Source organism: Epinephelus lanceolatus, chromosome 7, assembly GCF_041903045.1.
Source record: "Epinephelus lanceolatus isolate andai-2023 chromosome 7, ASM4190304v1, whole genome shotgun sequence".
Classification (NCBI taxonomy): Eukaryota; Metazoa; Chordata; class Actinopteri; order Perciformes; family Serranidae; genus Epinephelus; species Epinephelus lanceolatus.
The window spans coordinates 8,861,827-8,880,532 of NC_135740.1; the positions used below are offsets into that span (position 1 = coordinate 8,861,827).

At 38.4% G+C, this 18,706-nt stretch overlaps 1 protein-coding gene and 1 non-coding gene across 2 annotated transcripts; both read left to right on the forward strand.

Moving 5' to 3' along the window:
- The first annotated feature begins 3,450 nt into the window (after positions 1-3,450).
- Positions 3,451-15,904, forward strand: hspa9 (heat shock protein 9). The gene is made up of 16 exons (XM_033632847.2): positions 3,451-3,675; positions 4,641-4,702; positions 5,056-5,143; positions 6,695-6,876; positions 7,165-7,289; positions 7,393-7,466; positions 9,464-9,570; positions 9,738-9,900; positions 9,994-10,086; positions 10,850-11,059; positions 11,556-11,783; positions 11,935-12,157; positions 13,415-13,509; positions 13,681-13,773; positions 14,142-14,282; positions 15,297-15,904. Exons 1-16 carry the CDS (start codon positions 3,595-3,597, stop codon positions 15,384-15,386), a joined length of 2,055 nt encoding a protein of 684 aa, XP_033488738.2. The 5' UTR covers positions 3,451-3,594; the 3' UTR covers positions 15,387-15,904.
- Positions 10,302-10,504, forward strand: LOC117261523 (small nucleolar RNA SNORA74). Its single transcript, XR_004502056.1, has one exon. It is a non-coding gene; the product is annotated as a small nucleolar RNA SNORA74 (small nucleolar RNA).
- Positions 15,905-18,706: the final 2,802 nt, after the last annotated feature.

Consider the following 18,706-nt stretch of genomic DNA (forward strand, 5'->3'; position numbering starts at 1 on the left):
ACCAACATCTGTGTACTGTCTTCATTTGTGTTGGCAAAACAAGAAACAAGTTTTGAAAAACGTAAAATTCATCAACGTTAAAACTGCATACTCCAATATCATATGCATATGTGTATATGTGTGCTAAATGTCTGAATTAAAAATGAGTAGTATTTAAAATTAATCATATTTATATATTTTTTTATAAATTCTCAGTTGTGTTTTTTCAATGACTGTATTATTTGTGTCTTTTACTGTTGATGACAGTTCCACTGTGACAGGACATCAAATCCATCATCTTCTACTTCCTGTGCTCCATAACTACAATGAACATCAATCTGTTTAAATCCACATAAACCTGAACACTGATGTCCCACATATTGTAAACAGGCCTACTTTACAACACAAAAAAATAATTCACATATGTAAAGTCAACTTTATCTTAGCACCACTTTATGTTTACTTTTAGTGAGGGGATTACTTACTTAGCCAACTGAATGAAAGGTGCCCATCACTCCCCATCACTGAAGAGTGACATTCATAAATGGCACTTCCAGTAATTCAGTGTGAGGGGAACCACTGTTCATACAGCCACTGTTGTGAGAGGCAATAAGAAAAACAGCAAGAACAAACTGAGAAAAAAAGCATTTAAACTTATTATATGCTGAACATGTTTTATAAATTAAATTGCCATAAATAGGTCATACACAGCAGTTTTTATAGTGTTCATGTGACATGCGATTTTTTAAAACTTAATTTAAAGATCCAGTGTGTAGGATTTAGTGACATCTAGTGGTGAGATTGCAGAGATGAAACGTCCCCTGTGTGCCAAGTGTGAAGAACTACAGTGATGCAAGCACAAAAATGTAGCTGGCCTTATCTAGAGCCAGTGTTTGGTTTGTCCATTCTGGGCTACTGTAGCACAACATAGCAGACTCCATGTAAGAGGACCTGCTCCATATGTTGATATAAACGGCTCATTCTGAGGTAACAAAAACACAACAGTTTTTATTTTTAGGTGATTGTAAACTAATGAAAACATGGTCATGAATATTATATACCATTTATGCTAATAGATGCCCCTAAATCCTACATACTGGACTCTAATCAATTTGATTTATTAAACGTGTCATTTGTTATTGAATTTAAATAATAATATTAATTATTAATAATAATGATAATAATAATAATAATAATAATAATAATAATAATGTAGTGTATACATGTTTAACAGGTAATGTCCATATTGCTTTCATGATTTATTCTTTCATTAATCCCATATGTTGCCCCTTAAAGACAACATTAATAAAGCATACACAAATAGATTATTGTTCATGTTAAGCAAGTTGTTAGTTATGTTATCCTTCCACTTCAAGGAGAAATTATTTTTTGGTGGTTTCTCTGTTTTGGTTGCTCATAAAAATCAACTAAGTTGTATTTCATCCCTCATTCCCATACAGCCAAAGAGCTTCACTTTTAACTGATAGGTCTGTTTTGTAATACAGGTGTAGAGGTTGCTATGGAAGCTGGATGCCTGGCTCAAGTCATTATTATTTTCATTGTTTTTTTTTCATGATTATGGTTGATGTAAGCAGATGTTGCATACTGACTTCTATAACCATTCATTGCTGCCACCCAGTGGTCAATATTGGGCTCATGTCTTTGTTTTTGTTTTTTGTTTTTTTTGTTGAATTTTCTAAACTATGACTTCTCAGTGAATATTCTTTCAGACATCAGGGTTGTTGGTGCTGTAATATTACAAAGATTAGGATGTATTTACTTTAATTTATTGGTGGTCATTTTGAGTGCTTCTAAACCAAGGAGATGTTGACAATAAAAATGAAATTATTAGTCAATTAAATGATATATTGATTACCAAAAATAAATCAGGAACTATTTTGATAATCAACTAATTGTGTGTCATTCAAACCAAAATTCCAAATATTCTCTCTGCCCAGATTTTCCATTGTGATGTTTTGCTGTTATTCTTCATCTTATGGAGTAAACCTATCTTTGGGAATTGTAAAGGTCAGACACAACAGATACAAGACAGACAAAGACTTTACCTTGGACCAGGATATAGGACATTTTGAAAGGAATTTTTCACTTTTTTGTGACATTTTATCCACCAGATGATTCAAGTAGAAAATAAAAGCTACAGATAAACCACTAAAGAAAATAAGTGTTGGTTGCAGCCAGTGTTGGGGACTACATGTAATTAAAATAGTAGTTTAACTTCATTTTACAGCAGCTTGCTGGTAGTTCATCTACATTCATACCTGCATTGTGACATAAGTAGTTAGTTAAATTACTTTTTAGACATTTGTTTGTGTAGTTAGCCACTGAAACTACCAACAATTCTGTATGGAGCCCAGGAAGGGACATAAAGGTTAAAAAAAAAGGTTAAAAAAAAAGATGTAGTCTACTTTGTGAGTAGTTTTGCTGACAATCCTGCACTTTCCCATGAATAGTGGAATATTTTATTTTTTTATTTTTGTTTATGCCCTCTGAACAAGTGACCTCTTTCCACAATAATCTCAGGTGAGTGGCAGTTTTTGATGGCATGCGATTTTTTTATATTTTGTTCTAATCTTGTATCACAAAGTAGCTACCCCAACAATGGCTGCAGTCCAAGTTTCAGAGACGACCTCCAGTCCAATACTTGGGGCACCATCACTCATGATCATGCATATGTCATTGAGGAGGTCAAGAAAACACAGCAACGTGTGTTCTTTCTGAACCACAGACTATTCACCTGTATGACTATTCCTCTCCTCGTTTGAATCCATTTTCTTTTTCATATTATGTGCTGGGTTGACAGTATTGGCATATTTCCAGTATCATGATACTCTACGGAAAGGTCATCGTTTCTAAACCTAGTGCATTCAAGTGGAGGGAAATGAAATGGGTTGCTCCCAATTTGAATTAAAGTTTCTCCCGTCTCTGTCAAAATGTAGATTTTTCAGTATAGATATGAACATAAATGACCTTGGTGTTGTGTGCATGCACTCTTTTGCATAAACAATGGCAATAGTAGGCTATTTCATGATACAACAGGTATGTTCATTTAGCATCCCTGATGTAACACACGTGACATCACCGTGTACCCCTAGTTACATCATGACCTTCACATGCCCACTATATGTGCCTGTCCTATTCTGTTCATGATCATAAAAAGACAAAAGTAGCAGAAATTACTTCAGTTTTTACATCTAATGCATTCTATATTATATATATATGATCATACTAATAACAATGTAACCTTTAATTAACACCCAACTCTAAAATATTTTCTAAACTATTAAAAAATATTCAGGCAGTAAATGCGCAATCCGATTTGGGGTCCTTCAGCGGTGCATGGTGCAACCATAGGTGCAACATGTGTTGGATAATTCTAGAAGAAGCTTCGTAGTTCATTTCACTTGCAGCCTAAAGTCAAGCGAAGCTCAAGCTCTGCCCTGGACTCACCTCCTGAAAGCCTAAAGACACCCGGAGACTCTGCATCTTTTAGCTGTTATCTGCTGGTCAACAGTTCAGGGAGTCTGTGTTGACATTTGACGCTGCGGACGTTTTATTAAATTGAGTTAAAGTTAGCCTGTTAGCCGAGTTGTCAAGATGTTGAGTGTCGCCAAAAGCGTTTCAAGGACTCTCCAGACAAGGAACTGCACACGAAATGTCTCCTCTTTGATCAAGAAGGTGAGCAACAAACACACTTGTATAAGTAATTATACACCGCTAATATTCATCACAGTTAAAAGGTTTGACAAGTAGCCGGCTAGCTTAGCATGCTAACAGTGTTAGCGTGAGGCCATCTTACTTAATCGTGACTACTAAGATGTCATATGCAGCTAAGTTAGCGACCCAATAGCCGTCTGTGTAATTCAGCGGGTGTAATTAGCACGATATTTAAGTGGTGTGTAACGTTTATAAACATTATTACTGTCTACTTATTGTTGGTTACAACGCACGAGCTCACAATTACAGTGCCGGGGTGATACCAGGTGTTTGGGGCTAAGCTAACAGTCTACATTTGACGTCTTCTGTTACGTATTTAACGTTAGTTAAGCTACGCACATTTCACGGAGTTTAATTGACAACTGTATTGGTGTCATTATCTGGATTTAATTAATAACGTTTGTGGTAAGAAAGTGGCTCAGAGGTTCTCAGACTGAAGAGAGCAGTGACCTTCAGTGAGGTGTCCCCACCCCCAACATGCTGCAACACTTCTCACATGTTGTTCCTAAATTTAATCAGCACATTCATAACTTATTGATCGTCTCTATAAATCATTGTGCTGCTTCTTAACAGTAATTAATGATGATGTCATACATGAGCTAATCGACTTCTGACAGTATGCCAGCTGTCTTTCATCATTGTACTACCTATAAACGTAAAGGTCGATGGCATATTTAAGATATTCATGGTTTGTTACTGTGTTTTTCTGTTTTTCCAGTTTTGTATTTAATAGTTAACTGGACCATTCTGATTAAGGTCTTAAATTGCATCTGTCTTTCTCGCAACATGTTATATGTAACAGAATTGCATTGAATAAAAACTACAGAACAATAACTGACATGAATTTTTAGTCATGTTGCTGTAGGTCATTGTTAAAAGACAACATCTGGTAATAGCTGTGTCACTGTTTTGTGATCTCTACACAGTCATGCTGGAGTGGTGGCTTCCAATCAGATGCTCTCAGAGCTCTGTCCAGGAGAGACTATGCGTGAGTATAAGTTCAAAACCTAGATCGCTTTAAGTGTCCTGTAAATTGCAGTCACAAAATGGGTACTAGAAGTACAGTCAAAAAGTAGTTGATTAACATCAGTGTAATTACTATATGATACATGTGGCAAGTTTCAGTTCACATTTGTGACTGATGAGATACAGTCTATACAGATGCTCAGTCAGTATAGTGCTAAAGAGTGGGATTTAACAACAATTTTGGATTCAGACTACAAAAAGATCCTATCAAGTACACATTATTGTTCTTGACTGTTAGAACATTCTAGTAAAACTTAAATAATTCAACCATAATAATAATAATAATAATAATTGTGTCTATCCTCTTTGTTGTAGGTCAGAGGCCGTCAAGGGTGCAGTCATTGGCATCGACCTGGGAACCACTAACTCATGTGTGGCAGTCATGGAAGGGAAACAGGCCAAGGTGGGTATTAGCACACACTTCACACATCTGTCATGGACATGTTTGCTTTTTGTCCTCGACAGTTCAGTATGTCAAAATTGAAAATTATGTGACCATTAAGTGGCCAGTATTATTAACCACAAGTGCTTGTTTGATGGTCAGATAGTTTTGGAAACAGCATATCTCTAAGCTGGATGAAAGTATACTTGTGATGATCTTGTTAACTTAACTCCAGTGTAGTTAAGAATGTTTGGCATTGAGATGAAGCTTTATATTTGATAAGTGGTCACACCCACACACACAGCTTTCTGCCTTGTAGTCTCTATTTCAGACAGCTTATTTGAGAGACTAATTATGTTTGTAATAATAAGGTCCAGGAGGGGTTACAGTTGATTCTGGAATTTAGAGATTTGGTTGCAAATGCAAAGTGTTTATTTAAACCAGTATTAATATTACCTAACATGTAAAAAATTGGACATTTTTTGTGGAAATAATGGAATAAGGAAGGAGGAATTCTTTTGAATCTTGCCTACTAATAAATGTTTTTGTTTATGGTGTAACAACGTATTGTGACTTTGACGATATAAAACACGAGAACTGTTGATATCACAAACCAGTTTTCAGCTCCATGGAGTACGGCATATGAGCAGAGAAGAGCTTTTTTCCAAAGTTAATGCCTTGGTGCTTTCTTTGCATAATAGAAAAATACAACACCTTTAGACACAAAAACTTTATCAGACTGTCGTAGGCAGGTAAACAGTCAAAAAATAGGTTTCCCGGGGCGCCAGTGGCTTAGTGGATAGAGCAGGCGCCCCATGTACAAGGCTGTTGCCGCAGCGGCCCGGGTTCGACTCCAGCCCGTGGCCCTTTGCTGCATGTCATCCCCCCCTCCTCTCTCCCCCCTTCACACTTAGCTGTTCTATCTATAAAGGCAAAAATGCCCAAAAAATATCTTAAAAAAAAAAAAGAATAGGTTTCCCAACTGCTGTTTGCTGCGACAACAAGCAGCTCAGACTGACCATCAGGTTCAGTTTCTCTTCATGTTTTCCAGACCCTTTGTTTTCTGCTCCTGACTCAGTAGTCATAGAGTGACACAGTTGGGGGTAATCACAGGGTATCACTGGGTTGAAACATGTTGTCCCCCTTTCTTTTGTGCTACCTACAGTTAGGCCACTTCTGTTTGTTTCTGTTAGGGTCTTTTCGTTCTGTTTACTTGCTGTGTCTAAAATCCTTTTCAGTGTAACTGAATTGCAGAACTCACCATATTTACTTAAGATAATTGGGTTTTGTGGCAAACTGAGGTGTTTGGAGACTGTTAGTCCAAACAAGTCAAACAAGTTGTGATGTGATCTTTTCCTTCCCTCAGGACATTCTTATCTAGTTAGATTTTTATCTCGTTATCAGTTCATTGTCATGGAAATAAAGATCTGATTGCAAGACAAGATGATTTATTCATTAATTCAAGAGACAGTTATTTGCATTATGGTCAGTCAATGGCAGTAGTTTGACAAGCAGTTTTCCCCTCATCTGAAGCCTGATGTAGCAACTGAAAGATTTGTCTTTGCCTCTCAGGTGTTGGAGAATGCAGAGGGGGCCAGGACGACTCCTTCAGTCATCGCGTTCACAGCAGACGGGGAGCGTTTGGTGGGCATGCCCGCTAAACGCCAGGCTGTCACCAACCCTCAGAACACACTGTACGCCACCAAGAGACTGATAGGCCGTCGCTATGACGACCCTGAGGTCCAGAAAGACCTGTAAGTGCATCTTTGGTCTTATGTAAAACATTTTGCGTTGTTGCATGTACTCATCTCAGAAGTATGTACTTCTTGGAAAAACTGAATAATTTCACCACTTGTTGTGAACTTGTAATCCTCAGGATCTTTTGCTCAGGATTTTCTTAGTTTTCAGATACAAACTATTGAAAACTCATAACTAGCAAAAACGTTCAGTAAATGTTTGGGAGACAAAGTAACTGAATAAATAAACCAATTAATGAGCGCGTCTCATCAGACAAAGTTAAATGTGTTTCTTTCTGTTAACAGGAAGAACGTCCCCTACAAGATTGTGCGTGCATCCAACGGTGACGCTTGGGTGGAAGCTCATGGGAAAATGTATTCCCCCAGCCAGGTGGGAGCCTTCGTCCTGATGAAGATGAAGGAGACTGCAGGTAAGACTGGAACTGCATTAAATGTTGCTGTTGTTTCTTTGACATTTTACATCATCCATATGTGAGCACTGATTTTAATAATGATCTGTTATTTGTGTTGCAGAGAACTACCTGGGAACCAAAGTGAAGAATGCTGTTGTCACTGTACCAGCCTACTTCAATGATGCTCAGAGACAGGTATAGACACACACACACACACACACACACTTACTTAATGCCCCTCTCGCAGTACAGTTTGATGGGTCAGTGTGTATCCATTCTGAGTGGAATACATCTGATTAATAATTACTATGAAAGTATTTACATGAGCACTAAAACACTCAAATAAATTTTCATGTTTAGAAAGAACAACACTGAAGTATCGAATACACTAATCTCAGCCCACAACCATGAGAAGATTTTGAAAATATGAGCTTCTGTCAAACACGTTATATCATTATTTGTTTGTTGGTGTGATGTAGTAGTAGAGTGTAGGGCTGGGCAATATGGACAAAAATTCTTTATTTTAAGGCTGAATGGCAATACGCAATCTTTATTGCTGTATTTTCTATGAAATGGGCTACATGTTCATTTGCAAGTCGAAATTTGAGATGTCACGAGCGCTTTTATAAAAACAGACCGTGATCAAAATAAAATTCAACGACAGGGACTTTTTTCCCTGTTTGAAAATATACAGCTGCATAACATGTAAGTGAAAAATGCTAAAAATAATAGCAGGGCTGTACAGTAACTTTTTGCACATAGCACTGGAGCTACAGAAGTTTAAAGGTTTGCAGCACAGGACACAAAACTACAACGAATATAAAAGTATCAAGGAGGCCTAAATCTATTTTAGTTTGAAAAAGGTCAATCTTTGAGTTAAAAAGTAATTTTTCATGGCCTTTCAAATGAAACCAGTGCTAGAAAACGATTTAAATATTTTTTATTTGTTTGGGCTGTTAATCTTGTCTATGCACATAGCATCAACAGAGAGGCCAAGTCACTTTGCACTCGTTATATACGTCTTGTATATGAAACGTCTGTGTTGTCACTGCATTTTTTAAAAACACATCTGTCGCCTGCACTCTGGCACTGTCTCATTGTCGCACAATAGACTACAACTACCAAGAAGAATAGTGATGCGCTGTGATCCACCTCACACACAAACTAGCAATATATATCAATATTGATATAGATTTAGACAATACCATTTATATCTTGCTTGAAAATATATTCATATATTGTACATAGTCGCCCAGCCCTAGTAGGGTGTTGAAGCAGGTATGTTTCCTTGAGAAAAATGCTTATAAAACATCTTTAGCAGAAGTAGATGAGCATGTGCAGAAAGGGGGTAGATGATCCAGAACAGTTACTGGAATGGATAATTTAACAATGTCATTATTCTTATGAAAAGTGTGACCCGTACATTTCTGAGGGAATAAAGTTTCATTTGTAGTGAGCCAGATTGTTGGGATCAAGCTGTTTACGTGAGGCATTGTTATTCTCATTGAGTAGTTAGTCCGTTTGTTGTGGAATAATGCAAATGCAACCTTTCAACATCTCCTTTTCAAAGTCAATCATGTTCTGCTCCAGTCTTAACGTGAGGCACACAAAACTTAAGACAAGTAGAGATCTATCTGTCAGACATTCAGGAGCTCTGATAAACTTTCTGTAACTGTATAATCTGAACAAAGTGTGACATGCAGTATATGCAATATATATAAATATTAACATTTACATGGAGTGTATTTTGATTTAAACACTTCTCCTCTCTCTTACTGTCAGACTCCAAAGACTGTAAATCAAAATGTACCAACAAATGTCAGCTCCCCCTTTCTTTGTTTAAATGATCTGATAAGTAAACCACTCTGTGTCATCTCAGCTAAAAGGAAATAGATTTAGCCTTAAACCAGGCTGTGTAGTCTAGATTTTCAGAATCTTAGTCATTTTAGAGTAATACACTTTTTTGTTTAATTTGTCAAATATTTACTCTCTGTATTCCTGGTGCTAGTTAGGAGAGCTCTTAATGTAGGAGAGAATCTGCATTGGATGTTTGTTAGAAAAGTGTAAGAGAATAATCAGTCACATCTGATCATCCCTGTTTGCTGCTGAAATTCCTGTAACTCTTTTTAGAAGTGTGAACAAAATACTGTCTGGCCAGCACCTCACAACATTCCCATGTATGGTTTCTTTAGGCTACCAAAGATGCTGGTCAGATTTCTGGTTTGAACGTCCTGCGTGTGATCAACGAGCCAACAGCCGCTGCTCTGGCCTACGGCCTGGACAAAACCCAGGATAAAATGTGAGTAGAGAAGAACCTGCACTACCACTGCTGGTGTTTCCCACTACAGTCAAGAGGATCACTTCTTACTGAAACACAGGCAGCATAATATATGCTGATGCTCTGTACTGTAGTTTTTCAGGTTTTGGTTCTCCTGTGTTATTAAACTGACTTGTGTTGGTTTCCAGTATTGCTGTCTATGATCTGGGTGGAGGTACGTTTGATATCTCAATCCTGGAGATCCAGAAGGGCGTTTTTGAGGTGAAGTCCACAAATGGCGACACCTTCTTGGGGGGAGAGGACTTTGACCAGCACCTCCTCAAACACATTGTCAAAGAGTTCAAGAGAGAGGTAAATATTGTTAAAATTTTCAATCTCTAGACGAGCCTTTCAACTGTAGTTCAGTCAGCATTTTCAGAATTTCATGTGTGTTGTGTTTTTCAGTCTGGTGTGGATCTGCTGAAAGACAACATGGCTCTTCAGAGAGTCCGAGAGGCTGCTGAGAAGGCCAAGTGTGAGCTGTCCTCTTCACTGCAGGTACACAGACCACCGTCATCATCACTGATACAACATGCATCAAGTTAAAATACATATGACCACTTGACCATTTTAGATACAAATTTAGTTCAGAAAGAAAATAGGAATTCCACCCAAAACTCAGCTCCATCAGAAGTCATTTAAACCTTTTGGCAGTCAGTGAGTGAATGCCTCACTGTCACTTATCAAAGATTATCTCAGCCTTGATCCCACGGTCCAGCTCTCAGTCAGCTGTCCAGACAGTGTGTGTGTCTGGCTCAGTGTTACAGTGCTGGTAGAGAAGGTCCTGTGTTATGTGTCACTGCGGCAGGTTCTGTTTTAGAGTCTGCTGCTGCTGAGCTGCTGCAGGATGTGGCCCAGTGAGAGTGGACTGTCCTGATACTGACCGCAGGGCAGGCCTAGTACAGGGCCATACAGACTTCTGATCTTTTTCATAGCATGACCTTATTGTTTATTTATGACTATTTGTAGACCAAAACAAAATGTCTTTGAAGATGTTGAGTTGTGCTCTTTTGTGCCAATATTCATAGAACAAAGGAGGGATTGATTTGTTTATTGTTAGATTATTCAAATTTCTTTAACAACACTCTGACCACAGGACATTGATCCTCATACTGGGTTTTAATGGGTTTATTTTTGTATTCATGCAGTCAACAGGAAACAAAATTGAACTCTGTCATGGGTGACTGTCTCGGGTATTTTGTTCCTGTCCATTTTAAAGTGGTGAAACTGAATGTGATCACATGTTTATTCTCTCCTCCAGACTGACATCAACCTTCCCTACCTGACCATGGATGCCTCTGGTCCCAAACATCTCAACATAAAGCTGACCCGTGCTCAATTTGAAGGCATTGTGGCTGACCTGATCCGCCGCACAGTGGCTCCCTGCCAGAAGGCCATGCAGGACGCCGAGGTGTCCAAGGGAGACATAGGAGAGGTGCTGCTGGTCGGAGGCATGAGCCGTATGCCCAAGGTACACAACACAGTATGACCCCTGAGCCTACAGGCCCTAATAAAGAGTGTTTAATCTGGTTTGTTTGGTAGTACAAGAAGGTAGACTTTGAATGACACACAGCTACAAACATTTCAATGATGACCCCAATCCAAGACATAATTTCCACTCTAGTGCTTGATGTAAAAATGCAGGTGACATTACACATCAAACAAATCAAACTAGAAGCTAAAATGAAAACATGGTCACAGGGTTTTCTGGCAGCAGTTTAGTCACAACACAGTTTTGTCTTGAAAATCCTGTTAATTTGCATTAGAAGAGTTATTGTAGAGAAAGAAACACATTCTTGATTTCAGTCATGTGCATTTTTGAAATGCTGTTTATCCTTTTGTTATGTAAACTTTATACTAAATGTTTGGAATTTTGTAAACTTAAAATTTCTGTACAAATTATAATTATTATTGCTGTTCAAGTATAATGAGTACACAAGTTAAACAGTCAGTGTTTGTCTCTGCAGGTTCAACAATCAGTTCAGGACCTGTTTGGCCGTGCTCCCAGCAAGTCTGTCAACCCCGATGAGGCTGTTGCCATCGGAGCAGCCATCCAGGGTGGTGTTTTGGCTGGTGATGTCACAGATGTGCTGCTGCTGGATGTGACACCACTCTCTCTGGGTATTGAGACCCTGGGTGGAGTCTTCACCAAACTCATCAACAGGAACACCACAATTCCCACCAAGAAGAGCCAGGTACTGAAACCTAAAGGGTAGAGTGAGGACTGATTTTGACCAGAATGACTGCTTTTTATTGAGCTATTTGCCTTTATATGTCAACTATATTTTTAAAACGCTGCTGATAGGTGTTAAGTGTAAACTGAAGTACCTCTCTACTCCCCTCTAGGTGTTCTCCACAGCAGCTGACGGTCAGACTCAGGTAGAGATCAAGGTGTGTCAAGGAGAAAGAGAGATGGCAGCAGACAACAAAGTGCTGGGTCAGTTCACTCTGGTCGGAATCCCCCCTGCCCCCCGCGGTGTCCCTCAGATTGAGGTCACCTTTGACATTGATGCCAACGGCATCGTCCACGTCTCCGCCAAGGACAAGGGAACAGGCCGAGAACAGCAGAGTAAGTGCCTGTCATTTAGCTGAAGCTACCATAGTGGCTTTCCGTTCCAGGTCTTTGGTGCTGTAATGTTGGCAAACCTAATGAACGCATGCTGTAGGCATCAGCTGTAACACCCAAACCAAAACATTCACAAGTGTTTACCTTTTTCTTATTGTCACTTCATTTATTGTTGAAAATATTTGCAACTCTTCTTGCATCAAGATAGACCACTGGTTTAGTAGCCAAACAACATATTACGGTGCTGCCATGCTACCTGCAGATGCCATTGCCATGGTCAAAAAACTGTAGGGGTGCATTCCAAATGCACCCCTACAGTTTTGCATTCCATGGTATTTCTGGCGTACTGTATTTGACATACTAAATCTTTCTCTGGCGTACTATAAAGTATGGTAGTATGGGTACTGGAATGCACAGTATGCTTCCCCTGGGATGTAATTTACTTTACACAAAGCCAAACAACTAGATAAATGGCTATTACTGACGCATTCACAAGCATGTTGTTCACATGACTGCTGAACATAAGTTCTGGGGAGACTGAGAGGAACTGCCCACTGGGGTGCTCCCCTGAGAGCTACATACCTTCAAGGTATTTCCCCTGTCACATAAATGCTCAGTAAAGCTTGGACTGTACTGTCCCTACAGTTATCGTATTTTCCCCCCTTCCTTTTTTTTGATGAGCTGTTTGTGTTGTCTGTTGTTGACACAGATAATGGGTTTTTCATTCAACACTTTCATATGGACCAATCACTGTACACTAACGCAACTTGTAGTTCCTTTTGTGCTGGGAGAGAGTAGGTGCTTATATTCCCTCAAAATGGCATTCTAAGAACTACAATTGTTCCTAGTTCTTGCAGTGAGGACACAATTAAAAAGGGAGTTTCTTAAAACAATGCTGTTAGAACTATGAAACGGCTCCCATGGTCCAAACACGCCAATAGTGTTCAGTGACAATACTTGAATTCTTAATGCCAATGTTAACGCATGTTGCTGTAACCATTGAGGACCAAATGGTGTCTGTTATGACTTAAAAATAGTCAAGAAGCTTGGCATCATGTTGTCCCAGTAAACACAGAATATCTGGCTTTTAGGTTCAGCATTGACATTGGTTTTAGAACAACATTTGCGAGGTCAGCTCCATGTGTCTCAAATGACTGTTTTCATTGCCTTCTTTTGACTGCGTTATCATTGGCAGATATAAATATCAAGCTGCTGTGTGTCGAGTGTCTAACCATCCTGTTGTCTCTCTGCTCTCCTCAGTTGTGATCCAGTCATCAGGAGGTCTCAGTAAAGACGACATCGAGAACATGGTCAAGAACGCTGAGAAGTATGCAGAGGAGGACAGGAGGAGAAAGGTGAAAACTCGAGACAGTGGATTAACATTATGATAATGAGTCCAAGCATTTTATGTAGTTTCAGTCTTAAGTATGAAACTGCATTTCTGTGTCCTTCTTGTGATCTGTTTAGTCTGTGTACTTCAGATGCATGTTGTTGTCTCCCTCTAACCCTCAATTTACTGTGCACAGGACCGTGTGGAGGCCGTCAACATGGCTGAGGGCATCGTCCATGACACAGAATCCAAGATGGAGGAATTCAAGGACCAGCTTCCTGCTGATGAGGTAAAACTTCATTTGTGTGTGCTCTGATAGTTTGTGCTGTTAATTTGCTGTATGGAACCACAGGATGTAATATTTGCAGTTAACTGACATTTCTAGTCAAACCTTGCTTTATGGAGTAATTGATTGTTGAGATAATGTGTGGTAACTGTTATGTCGCTGTCTGAAAGAAGGACGGGGATATAGGAAGTAACCACATAGTGACAGTAAGGGTTTGAATCCCGCCAACATGGCCATAGACGTGTAACAATCTGATGTACTGTCTTTGTACCACAAAGGTGATTATGGGCGATCGTCCTGTTAGTATTGCTCATGTGGTTCACCCATGACCCAGCTTTATTCATTGATGTTTCCCATCCGTCCACTCACAGTGCACCAAGCTGAAGGAGGAGATCTCAAAGGTCCGGGATCTTCTGACCAACAAGGAATCAGAAACAGGGGACAACATCAAACAGGCAGCCACCAGCCTGCAGCAGGCATCACTTAAACTCTTCGAAATGGCCTACAAGAAGGTAGGAACACTCATTCATACTGTGTAAATGTGACATTGCAATGCCAAAAAATATTTTAGCTTCAGAGTAATGTTTTTATTTTTTACAGGTCTTTAATATTTTAACTATTTCTAAGGAATGTCCTGGAAAGAACTATGTATATTTTGGTTCTAAATTATGGGGATTTCTTAGAACTATTTGCTTCTTGGTGGTTGCAACTAACAATTAATTGATTAAGCAGCATTTTTTTTTTCTTTTTAACCATTAATATTTTGGTCAATAGAAAACTCAGTTTCCTAAAACCCTAAGTGATGACATCAAATTGTTTTAGTTTGGCCAAGACTCAGTTGATTATCACACGAGGCAAAGAAAAAGAAAAATAGCTAATCCTTACAATTGACTGTAACCACAGAATGTATGGCTTCACCTAAATGATTGATTTTTGAAAATGGTTCTTTTTTTTTCAGTTGACTTATTGATTAATGGACTAATTGTTTCAGCTCTATTATTTATCATGCTATGACATTTAGTATTAATGGATGTTTACTAGACCTGCTATAAATGGACTATGGGTCACACTAGCATATATTGTTAGGTATTAATTGGAATTGAACACTTTTTTCAGCACCTACTAGAGATGTTCCTTCCTAACTTCTGTGATGTTTAAACAGAAATCACATACTGACTTGTCAACTGAATGTCAGGAAATGGTCAAAATGTAGCTCATTTTAATTTCTACGTTTAAACATTGTTTGCAAAAATACTTTGCATATTATGAGAGCCATTTGAAATCGTTAATCCCATTTTTCAGTAACCAAATGGGATTTTAAATTCCGGTGAAATGTGTGGCAGTTTGCACATTATCCTACAAAACATTAAAATGACCCACAAAATGAAAGTAAATAAATAACATTTATTACCTGTATCACCTGTTTTCATATGGCTATCTTTATAAGTTTAATCGACTAGTATTTCCTAGTCGCCTTATCTGACATGCATGTGAACTGCCTGTAACATATTCCTTCCTTCCTGCAGATGGCGGCAGAGCGGGACAGTAGTAGCAGCAGCAGCAGCAGCAGCAGCTCGGGCTCATCAGAGGGAGAGAAGAAAGAAGGCCAGCAGTAAACCTTTGCACTTGTGTGTCACTGGGTTTCCGTGACAACGGAGGACTGTCTAGCTCGGCGGTGGACTGGGTGGGGAAGGTGGCAGTCTTGAGTGACGAGCTGAATCTTAGTCATTCTCACCATAATATATTATTCTACTGTGTTTTGGCAGTAAAATTCTCTAGTGAAAAGATAAATGTCCATGTATGCTCCTCCATGTCCTATGATGTCTGTCTGTAATTTAATTATGTCAAAACAATGTCTTGTATGTTTATTTTTACAACACTGTTGATTTACATTCTGAGCAAGTAAAGGTTCTTTTTTTTGTCTAAGACATCATGTAGGTTTCATGTTCTTTGGTTTCATCAACAGCAGCAGTTCAGCTTGTTAATGGCTCTGATCAGTCTTTGTTTGTACCAGTTGAGCCCAGTTCAACAGCTTGTACACAGTTTGAGCTTTGGTACAGAGGACGGCCCAACTCCATCTTCATAATGTAATATTGTACAGTGCTCTACATCAATTATAGCTATCTTGTTTTAATAGTGTGTTCATAACAATGTGGAGGTGGGAAGTTACTGTACAAAAATCTTGAAATATATTAGAGTTTTTATGTCAAACTTGCCACCTCTCAGTTGTCCTGAGTTCACTCTAAAGAGGTCAAAACTTCTGCGGAATTGTTGTCATGAGGTGGTTTTCATTTTCATCACTTTTATTCTTGAAATGTGTAAAAATGTATCTGCAGCATTCTGAGAGGAGTTATGATCCTATTTCTTCTTGTGTCCTTTGACTCTTTAGACAGACTTGTTGAGGCCAGGGGACACCAAGCTAGAGTAATACTGATTATCGGGGGGGGGGGGGGGGAAGACAGAATATGAATAAATCTAATGTCTGTTTGTGTGTGAGGACAAGGTCAAGCTTTAGTTAATTAGATGATGTAAAATAATGTAAGGCCTTGATCTGTGAGAATACCCATCTTTTAGTTCGTTGCATCCTCTTTTGTAGCATCCATTGTAAACAGCTGACCTTAAAATACATGTTGAATTGTTGCTGACTCTTCAACTAGAATTAGGTGAATTTGGATGTTGAAATTGCACAATAGAGGATGAGGCCTTAGTTTCTGTCTCCTTTCAGACAGACAACAGCAGGAAGAGTTGAGACACAACACACTAGCACAGGACTGTGGAAATTCAGTATGAGCCCAGCCGTGTCATTCCCCTCCAGAAGGATGATTTGTTTCTGCCATAAACTGCTCTGTGTAATGTGATTGTTGCTACATGCCTGCCTGATAGTGATCCAGGCTGCTCTATGAATGAAGGGAGCAATGAGGCTGTGGTGAATTGAACATGGGGGGGAGGTGTGATTCTATTACTGGAGTTAAATTGAGGGTCAAGATAACTTGCTGTCTTTTCTAATAAAAATCTGGAATGTGACTGGTTTCCTGACAGTTGATAGTGCATGCAGTAGTTTTTCAGTCCTCATGTTCACATTAAACTAAAAAGGTACATGTATTTTAATGTTCTGTAAAATTTGGCAGGTATAAACTAATGTCATTCTCAACAGCCTCAGCCATACTTTGCCTTGTGCCATTGTGTCAGGGCAGATGAGCACATGCAGTAGGTGCCATTTCAGTCTTGTCTTAAAGCAGTACGAGCTGGTTTGTCTGACAACTGAAGAAAAGCATAAAGAATATTAAACTAGACATGATACCTGATTTGGAATAATAAATAATGCAACAAGGGTAATTTAAAGACAATAACTATTTCAGCTGCCCAATTGAAACCACTGACCATATGGATGAATAATGACGTAGACAGTCGATGGTTGAACACAGAGAAATCAGCTTGTCAGCATGAATTAGCAGAAATGCCTTGGGTTTTCTCAGAGAGATTGCAACATTAATTAATGGACTAAATTCACATTGCAAATTTGGAAAGAAGTGCAAAAGACTTATGATTTACCTCGCCATATTTCAGCCCTTACTCCCATTGGGTCCATGAGGGACTTAATCCCCTCTCACATGGACACAGGCGTCAAGGACTGGTCAAGATTTGGGTTACTTTATGTACATCACCTTTTTGATCAGTTAGGTCAAACTATGAACAAAAAGAAAAGAATTTAATCTTCGCAAACAGATTTTTACAGATATTTATAAGATAGACATTTCCTTTACAAAAAAGATGACCTTATTAAGATTCAAGCTCCTAAGGCAATAGAAACATTGTTGCAACATAGTGCATTTCTGACAGAGATGGGCAAAAATACATCAAAATGTATATTGATACAAAATACAAAATACCCCTCAAATAAATTTATCAAAATAAAATACAAAATACTGGTGCCAGAAAATGTATCAAAATAAAATACATGTATTTTGTATTTTCAAATACAAAAAATACTTTTTTTCTTTTTCTTTTTAGCAGCGACCCGCAGCTCTATAGGTCACTCTGTCGGCTGGTTGGTCGGTTGGTCGGTTGGTCCACAAAGCTTTTCGTGAATAACTCAAAAAGTCCTTGACCAAAAATGCTCAAAATGTGCATACTGCAACTAGTGACCATGAGTAACTATACCACAAAGAATGCCCACGATTCATCCATAGGTGGCGCTATACTAACTGATTCAAATCTTTTTGGGAATAACTCAAAAAGTCCTTGACCAAAAATGCTGAAAATTTACATCCTGCAATTAGAGACCACAAGTAACTATGCCAGAAAGAACAACCATGATTCATCCATTAATGGCGTGATAGTACCAAATGTGGTCGCAGCTATTGCAAATTTGAACTTAATTTCTCACAATTTGGTATAGCAAAGTATTCAGGTTTGGGCTGTAGGCTACCCTAAAATATTATTTATTGATTCAGATTTAGATTCAAACAACTTTATTGATCCCACGTGAGGCAATTCATTTGTAGCATACTCATCCCAAGCATCAACCACAACAACATACAATTTCCTATGTTATGCACAGTCCAGTAAAACAGACCACCAGGTCATTGAATGGCACACTGAATGGTTCAAGTTTAAAAAAACATATAGATAAAAATATTTTTAAAAAAAAGTAAAAAATATTGTTACATCCAATATTATAAGAATTTGTAGCCTATTATTTTTGTTTTTTGATTCATGGAGAAAGTATTTTGAGTATTTTAAATACAAAATTCCTCCACTCAAAAGTATTTTGTTACAAATTACATTTGCTTTTTATCGGCCTTATCAAATACAAATTACAAAATACTCGAATGTAATTGAAATACGTATTTTAAATACAAGTAATAGAAATACTGCCCATCCCTGATTTCTGACTATGGATAAGACTTACTCCCACTCCCAAGACATTGCTCAT

What these genes read in the sequence shown, in the direction of transcription:
- hspa9 (XM_033632847.2), top strand. Translation starts at nt 3,595, where the DNA reads ATGTTGAGTGTCGCCAAAAGCGTTTCAAGGACTCTCCAGACAAGGAAC. An exon ending in CCTGAGGTCCAGAAAGACCT is followed by an intron (nt 6,877 to 7,164) that starts GTAAGTGCATCT and finishes TTCTGTTAACAG; the next exon opens with GAAGAACGTCCCCTACAAGA. An exon ending in TCAAAGAGTTCAAGAGAGAG is followed by an intron (nt 9,901 to 9,993) that starts GTAAATATTGTT and finishes TGTGTTTTTCAG; the next exon opens with TCTGGTGTGGATCTGCTGAA.